At 56.2% G+C, this 12,265-nt stretch overlaps 1 protein-coding gene across 1 annotated transcript; it reads left to right on the top strand.

Moving 5' to 3' along the window:
* The first annotated feature begins 9,310 nt into the window (after positions 1–9,310).
* On the top strand, positions 9,311–11,994 carry LOC105422433 (uncharacterized). The gene is made up of 3 exons (XM_089078254.1): positions 9,311–9,653; positions 9,891–10,289; positions 11,693–11,994. The coding sequence occupies exons 1-3, from the start codon at positions 9,311–9,313 to the stop codon at positions 11,992–11,994; spliced, it is 1,044 nt and encodes a 347-aa protein (XP_088934380.1).
* Positions 11,995–12,265: the final 271 nt, after the last annotated feature.

Raw genomic sequence — 12,265 nt, forward strand, 5'->3', positions numbered from 1 at the left:
TGATACGGTAGATCCATTAGTCCGACCTCCTCCGACCTACCGTTCGTCCGGTACGACGATTTCTACGAAAACTACCCCCTTGTCCAAGAGAGCGAAGCCCGAACGGAAAGTTGTATCGAAACGAGAATATATTCAGGGAGTAGCACTGGTGAAACGCGTCAATTTCGATCCTATAACCCGATCTCCCCCGACCTACCATTCGCCCGATACAACGATTTTTACGAAAACCACCCCCTCGTCCAAGAGAGCAGAGCCCAAACGGAGGGTTGTATCGAGACGGAACAAAATCCAGTCGACAGGATTACCAAAACGCGGCAACTTTGATCCTATAACCCGACCTCCCCCGACCTACCATTCGCCCGATACAACGAGTTTTACGAAAACCACCCCCTCGTCCAAGAGAGCAGAGCCCAAACGGAGGGTTGTATCGAGACGGGACGAAAACCAGTCAACAGGATTACCAAAACGCGTCAACTTTGTTCCTATAGTCCGACTCTCCCCAACCCACTCCTTGGAAGATGGAAAGGAAGCGGTGGTTGAAAAAAAAAAAAAAAAAAAAAATTATTTGACAACGTCTCATTGTGTTTCTCGTCTTTCTACATCTGTCTGTGCCGAAAAAAAATTTTTATCTCCACGGGAACAGGCCGAAACTGCGAAATCGAAAAAGTCACTCTCTCGATTCCAAAACTACCCTTCCCGCGCAGGTCCACCGCGCGGTCCGTTTTTCCGTCCGATGTCTAATTAAAAAAAAATTTTTTACTTACCTGCTGGAAACAGATCCGCTGTGACGCCACTGTTTGTAGAGCGCTCCGGTATCCTTACGTGAAGGAAAAAAACAGGCAAAACCGTAATTTTCATCGGATTTTGACGAATTTTTTTTTAAAATGTTCGTCTCGACGAGCGCTACGCGATGGTGCACCTCGCGCATCTCTATATTCAATCGTTGGCGCGTCAGGGAGAATAATAGAAACGGGGGTGGACCTTAGATTTTGGATGGGGAAATTCGGATCAAGGACTCAACGTGACGCGTGACGGATGGAAATGGACCCGAGATATAACGGTCTTATTAAAAATCTTATTAAAAACAAAATTATATTTAAAGAATATAATGTCCTCTATTTCGGGTCTATCATTACTTTTATCACTTGGAATACAAAAATATTTGTTCAACGTATACCTTGCTATAAATAAAGCTCTTAAACCAGAGGAACTTGGTTGCGTGCTCAGTCTCGACGACGTTTGTTATCGCAGATATATCTAATACATCAGAAGATTATTCTTTCCTTGGTTTGCAATATCCTTGATGGGGGGACTCCAGCGACTTTATACCTTTTCATGGTACATCGCGGTAAATTTTATTAATATTTTGCACCAATCGTCTTTGGTAATATCCATATTTTTAGATGCTATCCGAAGCACACGTTATCCTGACGAGGGGACTCCAGCGACTTTATACCTTTTCGTGATTCCGGTATGCTTCTTATTTAATTTCGTCCATGGTACAGAGGATGACTTTCTTCTTCCTCTTCCATAAATTTAATTATTATTTTGTACCAATCGTCTGGTAATATCCATTCTTTTGGATGCTGTCCAAACCACACGTAATCCTGACGGGGAACTCCAGCGACTTTATACCTTGTCATGGTACATCGCGGTATCATGCTTCCTCTTTAACTTCGTCCACGGTACAAGAGTATTTCCTTACTCTGCGATAAATTTTATTAATATTTTGCACCGATTATCTTTGGTAACATCCATATTTTTGGATGCTGTCCGAAGCACACGTTATCCTGACGAGGGGACTCCAGCGACTTTACACTTTTTCGTGATTCCGGTATGCTTCTTATTTTATTTCGTCCATGGTACAGAGGATGGCTATCATCTTCCTCTTCCATAAATTTTTTAAATATTTTGCACCGATTATCTTTGGTAACATCCATATTTTTGGATGCTGTCCGAAGCACACGTTATCCTGAGGGAACTCCAGCGACATTATACCTATTCGTGATACATTCCGGTATCACACTTCCTATTTTATTTCGTCCATGGTACATGACTCTTTTCTTTTTCTTCAATAAATTTTATTTATATTTTGCACCAATCATCTTTAGAAATATCCATTCTTTTGGATGTTGTTCAAAGTCCACATAGTCCAGACGGGGGACTCTAGCGACTATATCTATTAGTGATACATTCCGGTATCACGCTTCCTATTTTATTTCGTCCATGGTACATGACTCTTTTTCTTTTCTTCGATAAATTTTATTAATATTTTGCACCAATCGTCTTTAGAAATATCCATTCTTTTGGATGCTGTTCAAAGTCCACGTAGTCCATATGGAGGGGCCTCCAGCGACGTCCTAAGGGTACCTGAAACAAAAAAAGAAAGATTATTTTACTACAGTTCATCGCGACTTTTGATGGTACATCCCGGTATTACGTTTCTTATTTAATTTCCATGGTACAAGGTGATAACTTTCTTCCTTTTCTATAAATTTTATCAATATTTTGCACCGATCGTCTTTGGTAACATCCTTATTTTTGGATGCTGTCCGAGGCACACGTAAACCTAACGAGGGGACTCCAGCGACTTTGTACTTTTTCATGGTACATTCCGGTATTACGCTTCTTATTTAATTTCCATGGTACAAGATGACTATTTTCCTCCTCTTAATTTTATTAATATTTTGCACCGATCGTTTTTAGAAATATCCATTCTTTTGGATGCTGTTCAAAGTCCACGTAGTCCAGACGGGGGGGGCTTCCAGCGACTTTCTAAGGGTACCTGAAACAAAAAGAAAGATTACTTTACTACATTTTATCGCGACTTTTTATGGTACACCGCTTATTTGATTTCATCCATGGTACAAGATGACTACTTCCTTCCTCTTCCATAAATTTTATTGATATTTTGCACCAATATACGAGAGATTCTCGCGTTTCGACGTCTTTCTCGTCTTCGAAATGATATGATTTGATACCAAGCTGTATTGTATAGACGAGACGAATACGTATCTTTCTCCTCCGCGTCATCCCGTATCACCACGATGGACCGATCTTCGGAAATGGTGATTGTCCGCTCCATGTTGCAACTATACCGTACCGTCTCCTCCTCTCTATCTCTCGACGACGACGACAACCGATTTATAGAATGGTCGGCAACCCGCTTTCCGTTTTACCGTCGTCGTTCGCTCATGACCGCCAATTCCGTCCAGAGGCGGTCCCCCCTCAACGGAGAACCACCTTGTCGCGGTGAAGGGGCTCCCCGTTCCAACGTTTGGGGCGGGGCCAAGAGTTCTCCAGGCTCACACCGTAATCCCGTTGGTCACGTCTCATGGGACCGGAACGGGGGAATAAACGGAGAACGGGCCGGGGCCAGAGATTCGCCGCATCCGGTGGCAGCGTCTCTGGCGAAAATGGCGTGGCCTGACCGGTAGATGGGTCGGACTCTTTCCGGCTGGTAGCAGGCTGGCGGGGCGGCACACTCCTCCGCGATAGTCCTGCCCCCCTCCTTTCTCGTCGGAGGGCGTGCCCTTCGGGGGACCGGCTGGGGGACCTGGCCCTGACGCCAACACAGGCGCCCGTCTAGTGGGGGTTCCGCATCACCCCACTATAAAACAATCGGATGTGGCGCGCGGGGGCGGACTCCCTAGGACAGTGAACTAGGGAGCACCGCATCAACATATCAGAGGGAAACCCCCCAACGACGAGACGTAGCGGGGGGACTAATGGATGGATGGGTCTCCACACTTGGTGGAGATTATCGGCCCCTTCTGGGTGCACTCCCTCCTGGTGTGCCACCTTGACGTGGTGAGGGAGCTCTCTGTCCCTATGATCACCTGCTGGCAATACCGGGGTCCAACGTTGGGAAAGCCCGGGTGCAAGGGGTCAGGGTGTAAGGGCACACGCCTCTGGATCCGGTCCCCCAGTAGGGCGTCGGATCTCCCTCGGGAGATCCACACCCAATGGGCCGGTAGGGTATGCGGCGACCCTGACTTCAAACGCCCGGCGATGCGGCGCCGATAGGGGGAGGTTTGCTCCCTGTCCGCAACGACGCGGGTGTTCCCGAGGCGTGTCGCCGTGTTGCTGGGTGCTCCTGGCGGCACGACATGACACATGCCAGGGGGGGCGGTGCTCCGCCCAGGGAAGAGTGTTTTCGGGCCGTAGGGCCGCTCGGACATTTCCGAGGCGGGGCCTACGACCCACGCACTTTTGAGGGAACGGACCCAGGGCGTGGGGCCGCCCGGACGTATTCCGGGACAGGGCTTGCGATCTGGGCGCCGTCGGAGCCGCTCGGACGTACTCCGAGGCAGGGTCTAGCGGCGCGGCGAATAAAACAGGGGGCAGACCGGGCTCTTGAGCCTAGAAAGGCCGCCGGTCTAGGGGAAGGTCATCCCGAATAACAAACCAAACTAGTCTGTTTATGAAATGTACACCACGCATGGATTAAACTTACCGGACCAAGGGCATCGGAACCTCAGGTCCCGGCGCGGTTCGGGGAGTAATGTCCCGGTATTTCCCCCCGTGTCGTCATCAGACGTCGGGCGAAATCAGGAGTTGCCAACGGGCTTCTCGGTGGAACTAGCTACCGTTGAAGAGGGCGGTTGTCATTTTAGAGGGCCTTGGAGGAAACCAGACGCCCTAGAGATAAGGGTCCTGACAACCTCCAAGACAGAGATCTTCCGTTTGCGGGAAGAGTGCGATGACCCGCCCCTACCCCCGCCAACATCGGAGGGCACGAGCTCGCGGCCAACAACGCCGCGGATCGGACGCAGGGACAAATCTGGCCCCCGCTGCGCCAAGTAGGGAAGAGCAGGCGATAAGGAGAACAACGGAGGCGAAAAGTGTCGATCTCGAAGCCACTCGACAGAGTCGAATATGTTGCGCGTGTCAACGGCCTCATTTGTCGCCGGGACAAAGAGACGCTCGAACAGACCTATCCCCGGTGGGGACGGCAGGGATAACGACGAAAACTCCGAAGTCGATATGGAAATTGAGCTCGCCGCTGGGGGATCAAGACCCATCCCCCGGGCAGAAAAGAAAAGGAGGGGTAGACCTGCCCTCAATGAGACGAATGTCGGCCGATTCACGGCCCAAGCAATTGCCGAAAGGAAAAAGGAGCAAGAGCTTCGGAGAGAAAAGAAGAAAGAGGCCGAGGCAATCCTGATTATCGAGGATCCGACAATCCGGCCGACCTCCAACAAGAAGCTCAGCGAGACGGAGGAAGAAGCGAGGAAACTCAAGGAGTTTTATGACCTTGAGTCAAACGCCGGTCTCGTCAACCGTACTAGAGAAGCAGTCGACGAGGTGAGAAAGGTTGCACAAAATTCGGACAATTTGAAGGGCACTTTCCAGGGAAAACTCTGGAAAGCCACAGCAAAGGTCCTCGCTGCCACCGAGATCCTCTATAAAAAGAACATGGAGGCGGAGGCCGGTGCGTCAGAAGATGTGGATGGCGGGAAGAGGATCCTCCAACAGGAGATCCTCCAATTACGCCGTGACAATGCGGATCTCCGTTCCGCTGTGGAGTGCCTGCGGGCGGAGCTACGGGAAGTCAAGTCCCGCAAGACCATCCCCGCGATTGGCGAGTCCGCCGGACCTCTGCCTAGGGACCCGGATAAGGGGAAAGGGATGAACGCGGACGAGTATCCGCCCCGACCAGACGAGCGGGAGGCGGACGAGGAGTGGAGGGGGCAATACACGGGTGGAGGCCTTCCCCCCTGATGCCCCACTGCTCCGGGTGGGCAAAGGGGGGGAAGTTGGAATCGCCTCCAATGCAGACCGGGCGAGTGCACGGAAGTCCCACGTCGGGAATGATCTTGCGGGGACCCTGGGAAGAATATTCCCGGGAATCCTCCGGGGCATGGGAGTTACCATCTCCATGCCACCCCCCCGGTGCCTCGGGCCCGGGAAAGGAGCGGAAGCCAAAGGAGAAGGGATACACATCTCCCTCCTCCTTCCCCCGCTCTCCCCAACAAGGAGGAAGAAAAAGAGAGGAACAAATGACGCCCCCCGAGCGGCCCTCCAGCCATCTAGGAGCCGTCCCGAGAACAACTGGCTTGCCCAACTGTCAGGCCTGCCGCTGCCGCTGAACAGTGGGCGGCAGTGGTGGGTAGAAAAAAGAAGAAAAGGAAGGGTGGGGGAACGCCACAAGCGTCTCAGCCCCCCAACCACCTCCTCAAAGAGAAGGAATATCCCTGTCAACCAACAGGCGGGGAAAAGCTCCCTCCCCCGGGGGCGGACTCCCCCCGAAAAGAAGGGGGGAAGGGCTCGGGGAGGAGAAGACCTCCGAGTACGGCGGCGGTTACTATAATCTGCCCCCCTGGCGGATATGAGGAGGCGATGCGCCTCGTCCGCCGGGGAGTATAATTGGAGCCGCTGGGCATTTCGGGTGTGCGTCCGAGACGCGCAGTCACCGGGACCCTCATACATGAGGTCCCTGGACAGGAAGGCAGGGCCAAGGCAGATGCCTTGGCCCAAAAAATGAAGGAGGTCCCCGCCGGCCGGGACGACATTAAAGTCCAGCGGCCGAAAAAAACGGCGGACCTCCGGATTAAGGGTTTAGTGGACTCTGTGACCTCCGAGGAGAATCAGTCGCGGTCCACTGTGGAACCACGTCGAAGCTGGTGAGGTGAGGCGCGCACCGGGGGGACTTGGCACGTGCGTAGTGCGCTGCCCCCTCCGGCGAGGACACTGGCGGCGGCGGGAAGAATCCTCGTGGGCGGATGGATGATGGCCCGCGTGGAGAGTCTGGCGGCACGGCCCCTACAGTGCTTTAGATGTATGGGGATGGGGCACGTCCGCCAGACATGCAAAAGCGAGATAGACCGCAGCGAACTTTGTTACCGCGGGTCACCGAGCCAGCCTCGGGGGGGGGTGTGACCGCCCCCTGGGGTGCCCCGTGTGCAGGGACGCGGGGCGCAAGGCCGACCACAGAGTGGGGACAAAGAACTGCCTCGCAGCCCAAAGGAGGAGGGGCGGTAAGGCTCCTCCCTCCCTCCCCGGAGTGGCCGGCTCCGCGAGGGGCGCCCCACGGGTAGGGGTCCAAAAGCCCCCCCCGCCGTCGCCGCCGTCAGCCACGATGGCCCCTCCCATTGGGGGGGAATCCATGGACGTGGAGGTGGACATAATGCCGAGGGAAAAGGAAACGTCTCTACCCTGGCCAGACCAGGGCACTCCTTTCATCGAAGAGGTGCCAACGGAGGTCGCTGCGGAGGCTGAGGCAGCCAAATAGGCACATTCAGCCTTCTGCAGACCAATCTCAATCACGCCCGCCGGGCACAGGACCTCTTTGTCCATAGCCTGGCGGAGCGTGGTTGCGGGTTCGGAATCGCCGCCGATCTCCACAGCATCCCGGGGGACCATCCCTGCTGGTTCGGGGACCGCGGGGCTACGGTGGTGGTTATATGGAGGCCTATACAAGGATTGCCCCCCTGCTCCTTAGTGGAGAGGACTATGTGGCGGTAAAGTGGGGGCCTATTTACGTCGTGGGATGTTACTTCTCCCCAAATACGGGCCTCGCCCAATTCGAGGAGTATCTGCTTGGGGTGGAGGAGTGTATATACAGGCTTCTCCCCCGCCCCATTATAGTCGCCGGGGACCTAAACGCGAAATCTACGCTCTGGGGATCCCCGGCGACAAGCCGTAAGGGCGAGGCTCTAATGAACTGGGCGGCGGAACTGGGCCTGAGTGTTATAAACTCGGGCCCGGAACCCACGTGCGTGCGGTGGAACGGGGAGTCGCATATCGACATTACCCTGGCGACTCCCCTGGCCGCGCGCGCGATAAGGGACTGGCGGGTGGAGACCTCCGAGGAAAACCATGTCCGACCATCGCTACATCTCCATGGAGGTCGACACTCGCCCAATAGCTGCTGCCGGCCAAAGGGGAAGAGGCCCACGGCGACGATGGGCCCTCAAGAAATTGCACAAGGACCGCCTACGGGCGGCCGTTTTAGTGGCCACATGGCAACTGCCGGGAGACCACTGATGAGGAGAAGGAAGCTGAAAACGTGGTGGGCATGATAGTCGACGCATGCGACACCGCTATGCCGCGCTCTCGGCCAATAAGGCGGAGGGCCGCGTACTGGTGGACGGCGGAGGTCGCGGAACTTCGCGCCTCCGCGGTCCGCGCCAGAAGGCGCTACACGCGGGCTCGCCGCCGCCGAGCGAGCGCTGACCTGGACGCTGCATGGGGGGCCCTCTGAGCCGCACCGGGGCGGTGCAATTAGAAAGGCCAAGACCGAGGCCTGGGACGAGCTGGTCTCATCCCTGGACGAGAATCCGTGGGGGCGCCCATACAGACTTGTCTTGGACAAGCTGAAACCCTGGGCGCCCCCACTTACCGAGAGGTTGAACCCCTGGTTCCTCCAGAAGGTGGTGGGAATGCTCTTCCCTGAGGAGGATGGATGGTCCTCCCCACCCGCCCCCGACCGACGGGCCGCGAGACGCGACCTGGTCTGAGGAGGAGCTGGGGATCTCCAGGGACGAGATGGTGGAAGCGGCAAAGAAACTCGGCCGCCCCACGGCTCCCGGCCCGGACGGTATTCCGGGCCGGATATGGGCCTTGGCCTTGGACGAGGTCGACGCTCCCCTGAGGCGTCTGTTCAACAGGTGCCTCAGTAAAGGAGTCTTCCCCGGTCCCTGGAGGAGGGCAAATCTAGTCCTCCTTCAGAAGGAGGGCAAGCCGCATGACGCCCCTTCGGCGTATCGGCCGATATGCCTGCTGGACGATGTGGGCAAGCTCTTCGAGCGCATCATAGCGGCCCGTATCTGTCCGGAAGTGGCAGAGATCTCGCGGAGGAGCAGTACGGCTTCCGTGGGGGACGATCAACGATCGACGCTATCGACCGCGTCAAGTCCTTCACTGGGGCCATTATTGCTGGGGGGGAGTTGCGTTGCTGGTCTCGTTGGACATAAGTAACGCGTTCAACTCCCTCCCCTGGGATGCAATACGGGGGGCGGCACAGTACTAATGCCTCCCAACATACCTACAGAAGGTCCTCCGCGGCTACTTCCGCGACAGGGTGCTGGAATACGTTGACGCGGAAGGGCTCCGACACCACAGGGGCGTCACGCGCGGGGTTCCGCAGGGGTCCGTATTAGGACCCCTACTATAGAACCTCGCGTTTAATCGGGTTTTGCGGCTTGCCCTTCCCCCCGGCTGCCACGTGATCTGCTATGCGGACGACACGTTGGTGGTGGCCGGGGGGGATGACTGGGAGGGCGCTCTGGCGGCGGCCAGTGAGGCCGTCGCGGATGCTGTGCGCGAGATTAGCGACTTGGGGTTAGAGGTGGCGGCCCATAAGACAATGCCCATGTTCGTCCACGATGACTTCCGCGGACCGCCCCCACTCGCAAGGTTGCTGATCGGGAAAGTCCCCGTGGAGGTTGGGCCCCATATAAAATACCTGGGGCTCACCTTGGATGGCCAATGGGGGTTCAGGAGGCATTTCGACCTCCTGGCCCCTAGGGTGAAAGCGATAGCCAATCGGCTCAACCGCCTTTTACCCAATTTAGGAGGTCCGGGCGCCAAAGTTAGGCGACTCTATGCCAACACCGTCCACTCGGTGGCCCTGTATGGGTCACCGATATGGGTCCAGCACCTGGCGGAGGATGACAAAAGCCTCCGCCAGATGAGGCAGGCGCAGCGCCGTATCGCGCTGCGCCTGGCGCAGGCCTATCGGACGGTGTCGCACGCGGCGGTTGCGGCCGGGACGCCCCCCATCGACTTGCTGGCATTTGGGCACGCCGAGGTTTATCGGCGTGTCCGCCAGCTAAGGTCACAGGGGGCACCCCTAACTAACAGGGCTGTGGAACGAGTTCGTCAGGAGGTGCGACGCCGGATCGTAGAACGCTAGATAATACAGCTATACGAACCCGGCGTTGCAGGTGTCCGGACGGTCATCCGCCCCTGCCTGGAACAATGCCTTGGCAGGGGACACGAGGGCTTGACCTTCCGGCTAGTGCAGGTGCTAACCGGCCACGGCTGTTTCGGCCGATACACTGCACTGGATCGGGAGGGAGCGCATGGCCTACACTGTGCGGCGGGCGAGGGCACCGCGCAGCACACACTCGCTGAATATATCGCATGGGAGGATGAGCGCGGAGTCCTCGCTCCAGTGATAGGCGGCGACTTCTCGCTGCGGGCCATCATACTAAGGATGGTCGACAACGGGGAGGCCAGGAGGGCGGTCTCCTCCTTCTGCGAACAAGTTATGTCGCAGGAGGAGAAGGCGGAGCGGCGGAGGGAGGAAGAATTGTCTCCCTCCAGTAGTCGCTTTGCACGGGGTTGTAGGGGGGGCTCACGCCGGAGCCGGTTACCTTGGCTCCGGCAGCCCTCCACGGATACTACCTAACCCCTGTGGGGGGGAGGCGAGTAGCCCTCTTCCCCCATCAATTTTTGGGTTGACTTGGCTCAGCCAAAAGCAGAGCCTTCCGGAGGGTCCCCAAATGGGGGATGAATCTCCCCCTGCCCGGGGACAGGCGCGGGAGGGTTAAACCCCCCGCGCACAAGAGACGGGATGGGATGGGCCTGGTGTCACCTACCCCTCTCCATCCTCCTCCCTCCAATATCTGGGGGAGAATGACGGTCCGCCTCTCGTGGTGGGGGAGGGCTTAGTCCCCCATCGAGAGGAGCGCGCCCTACGGGGCGCGCGAGCGCGGGGCGGCTGGGAAGTATATCGCTGATGTTCACCGGCCGCCCCAGAACAGCGCTCCGGACGGCACTCGTGTGGTTTTAGTGGATATGGGGTCAGCTATAGGCCCGAGTCCCACACTCTTCCGGGCAAACCCAATGCCTGGGAGATCAGTGCGTAAAGAGCATTTCCACACGTTAAAAAAAAAAGGTTCCCCCCCTCGTGATGGGCCACCTTGTCGTGGTGAGGGGGCTCCCTGATACAATGACCACCTGTTGGCAGTACCGAGGTTCTACCCCGACTTCCAGGGACTGGCTCTTCCGGGAGCCAGTACGGGCCTCGCGCACTCGGAATATCCGAGCTGGTGTGAATGGGAGAGAGCGAATGTATTTGTCTGCATGAAACACGGTGGAGGGCCCCTGGATATTCCCGGTAGACTAATCAAGGGGGGAGTAGTTGCCCCCCGACCGGGCCGGAGGGTTGAGGCTGGCGTCGCGGCCTCTGAAGTAGTAATATGGGTAACCGTAAGTCCCGCAGCCTCCTCCGGGAGACTGCGGGCAAAGATCCCGTGAACCCTCATGCCGCGATGGCCGCTCTCTCTCTAGTGGCTGGAGCCTATGTCGGGATTGAAGAGGGTTCGACAGCGTGTGTGTGGGGAGTTATGTGGCCAGTATTCTTCCATACCCGGAGCTGCATAGGGCAAATTGCAGCACTGTCTAGCCTGAGGCACGGATGTCCGCCCTTCGGAGGGGTACGAGTCCGTGTAATAGGGGTGATGTTAAACCTCTAGCATCACTTATGGCGTGGGCTTATCCCGAATCCTTTTTTCATTAGAGTCACTCACAGTGCAGATAGGGTGGGCCGCCCGACAAGCCGCTTCTCGGCTTCTGTACTCTTCACTAGGGATATCTTTTCAACGGGGATGCAGCCCTACCACGCCCTAGAACTCCCATGATGGGCGAACCGCTTATATCAACATGTACAGGAATGGATCCGCTTCAATCAAACTTACCAGATGGATCATTTAAATCGACCGAGGCTACCTTAATGGACAAGAGTCTACTCCCGTGGACCCGCGCGGGCCGAGGGTTACTGGCTGCAAGGAAGTGAGGGTGCGCGTGGAGCACCTCTCTCCTGAGACGTCTAGGAGACTGAGTCTGGGGGACATCGTCCCACCATCGCCGACATTGGGGGATCGTTCGGTCGGCTCGTGCGACCCCTTGCCACAGGACGAAACGGCTTTGGCTAAGCCAAAACTTAGGGGCCGTCCTCCTGTCCTAATTATAAAAGCCCCTATAGACCCACTCCGAAAGAGGCGGCCACCTCCTGGCCCACTGGCGAAGTTGGGTGGAACATGACCCGTCCCGAGGAGGATCGAATGTCCACTACCAGCAGCGTTCTACGCGGAAGAGAAGAGCTGTCATCATGGACAGTGATGACTCTGGTGACGGAGCTAAAGAGAAGGAGGAGATTGACGACCCTGTTGATCTCCTTATGCCGACGGTCCACCTCGGAGCGAGGCTGGCTTATTTCGCGGACGAGGCCGAATTGCTGCGGTCTCGCTGCAAAAAATTAAAGGGAGAATTCTCGGGCAAGTTCCGATCGTATTTTGGAAAGATGAAGATCATC

This window comes from Pogonomyrmex barbatus, unplaced genomic scaffold (assembly GCF_055798465.1).
Source record: "Pogonomyrmex barbatus isolate J1 unplaced genomic scaffold, ASM5579846v1 scaffold21, whole genome shotgun sequence".
NCBI lineage: Eukaryota > Metazoa > Arthropoda > Insecta > Hymenoptera > Formicidae > Pogonomyrmex > Pogonomyrmex barbatus.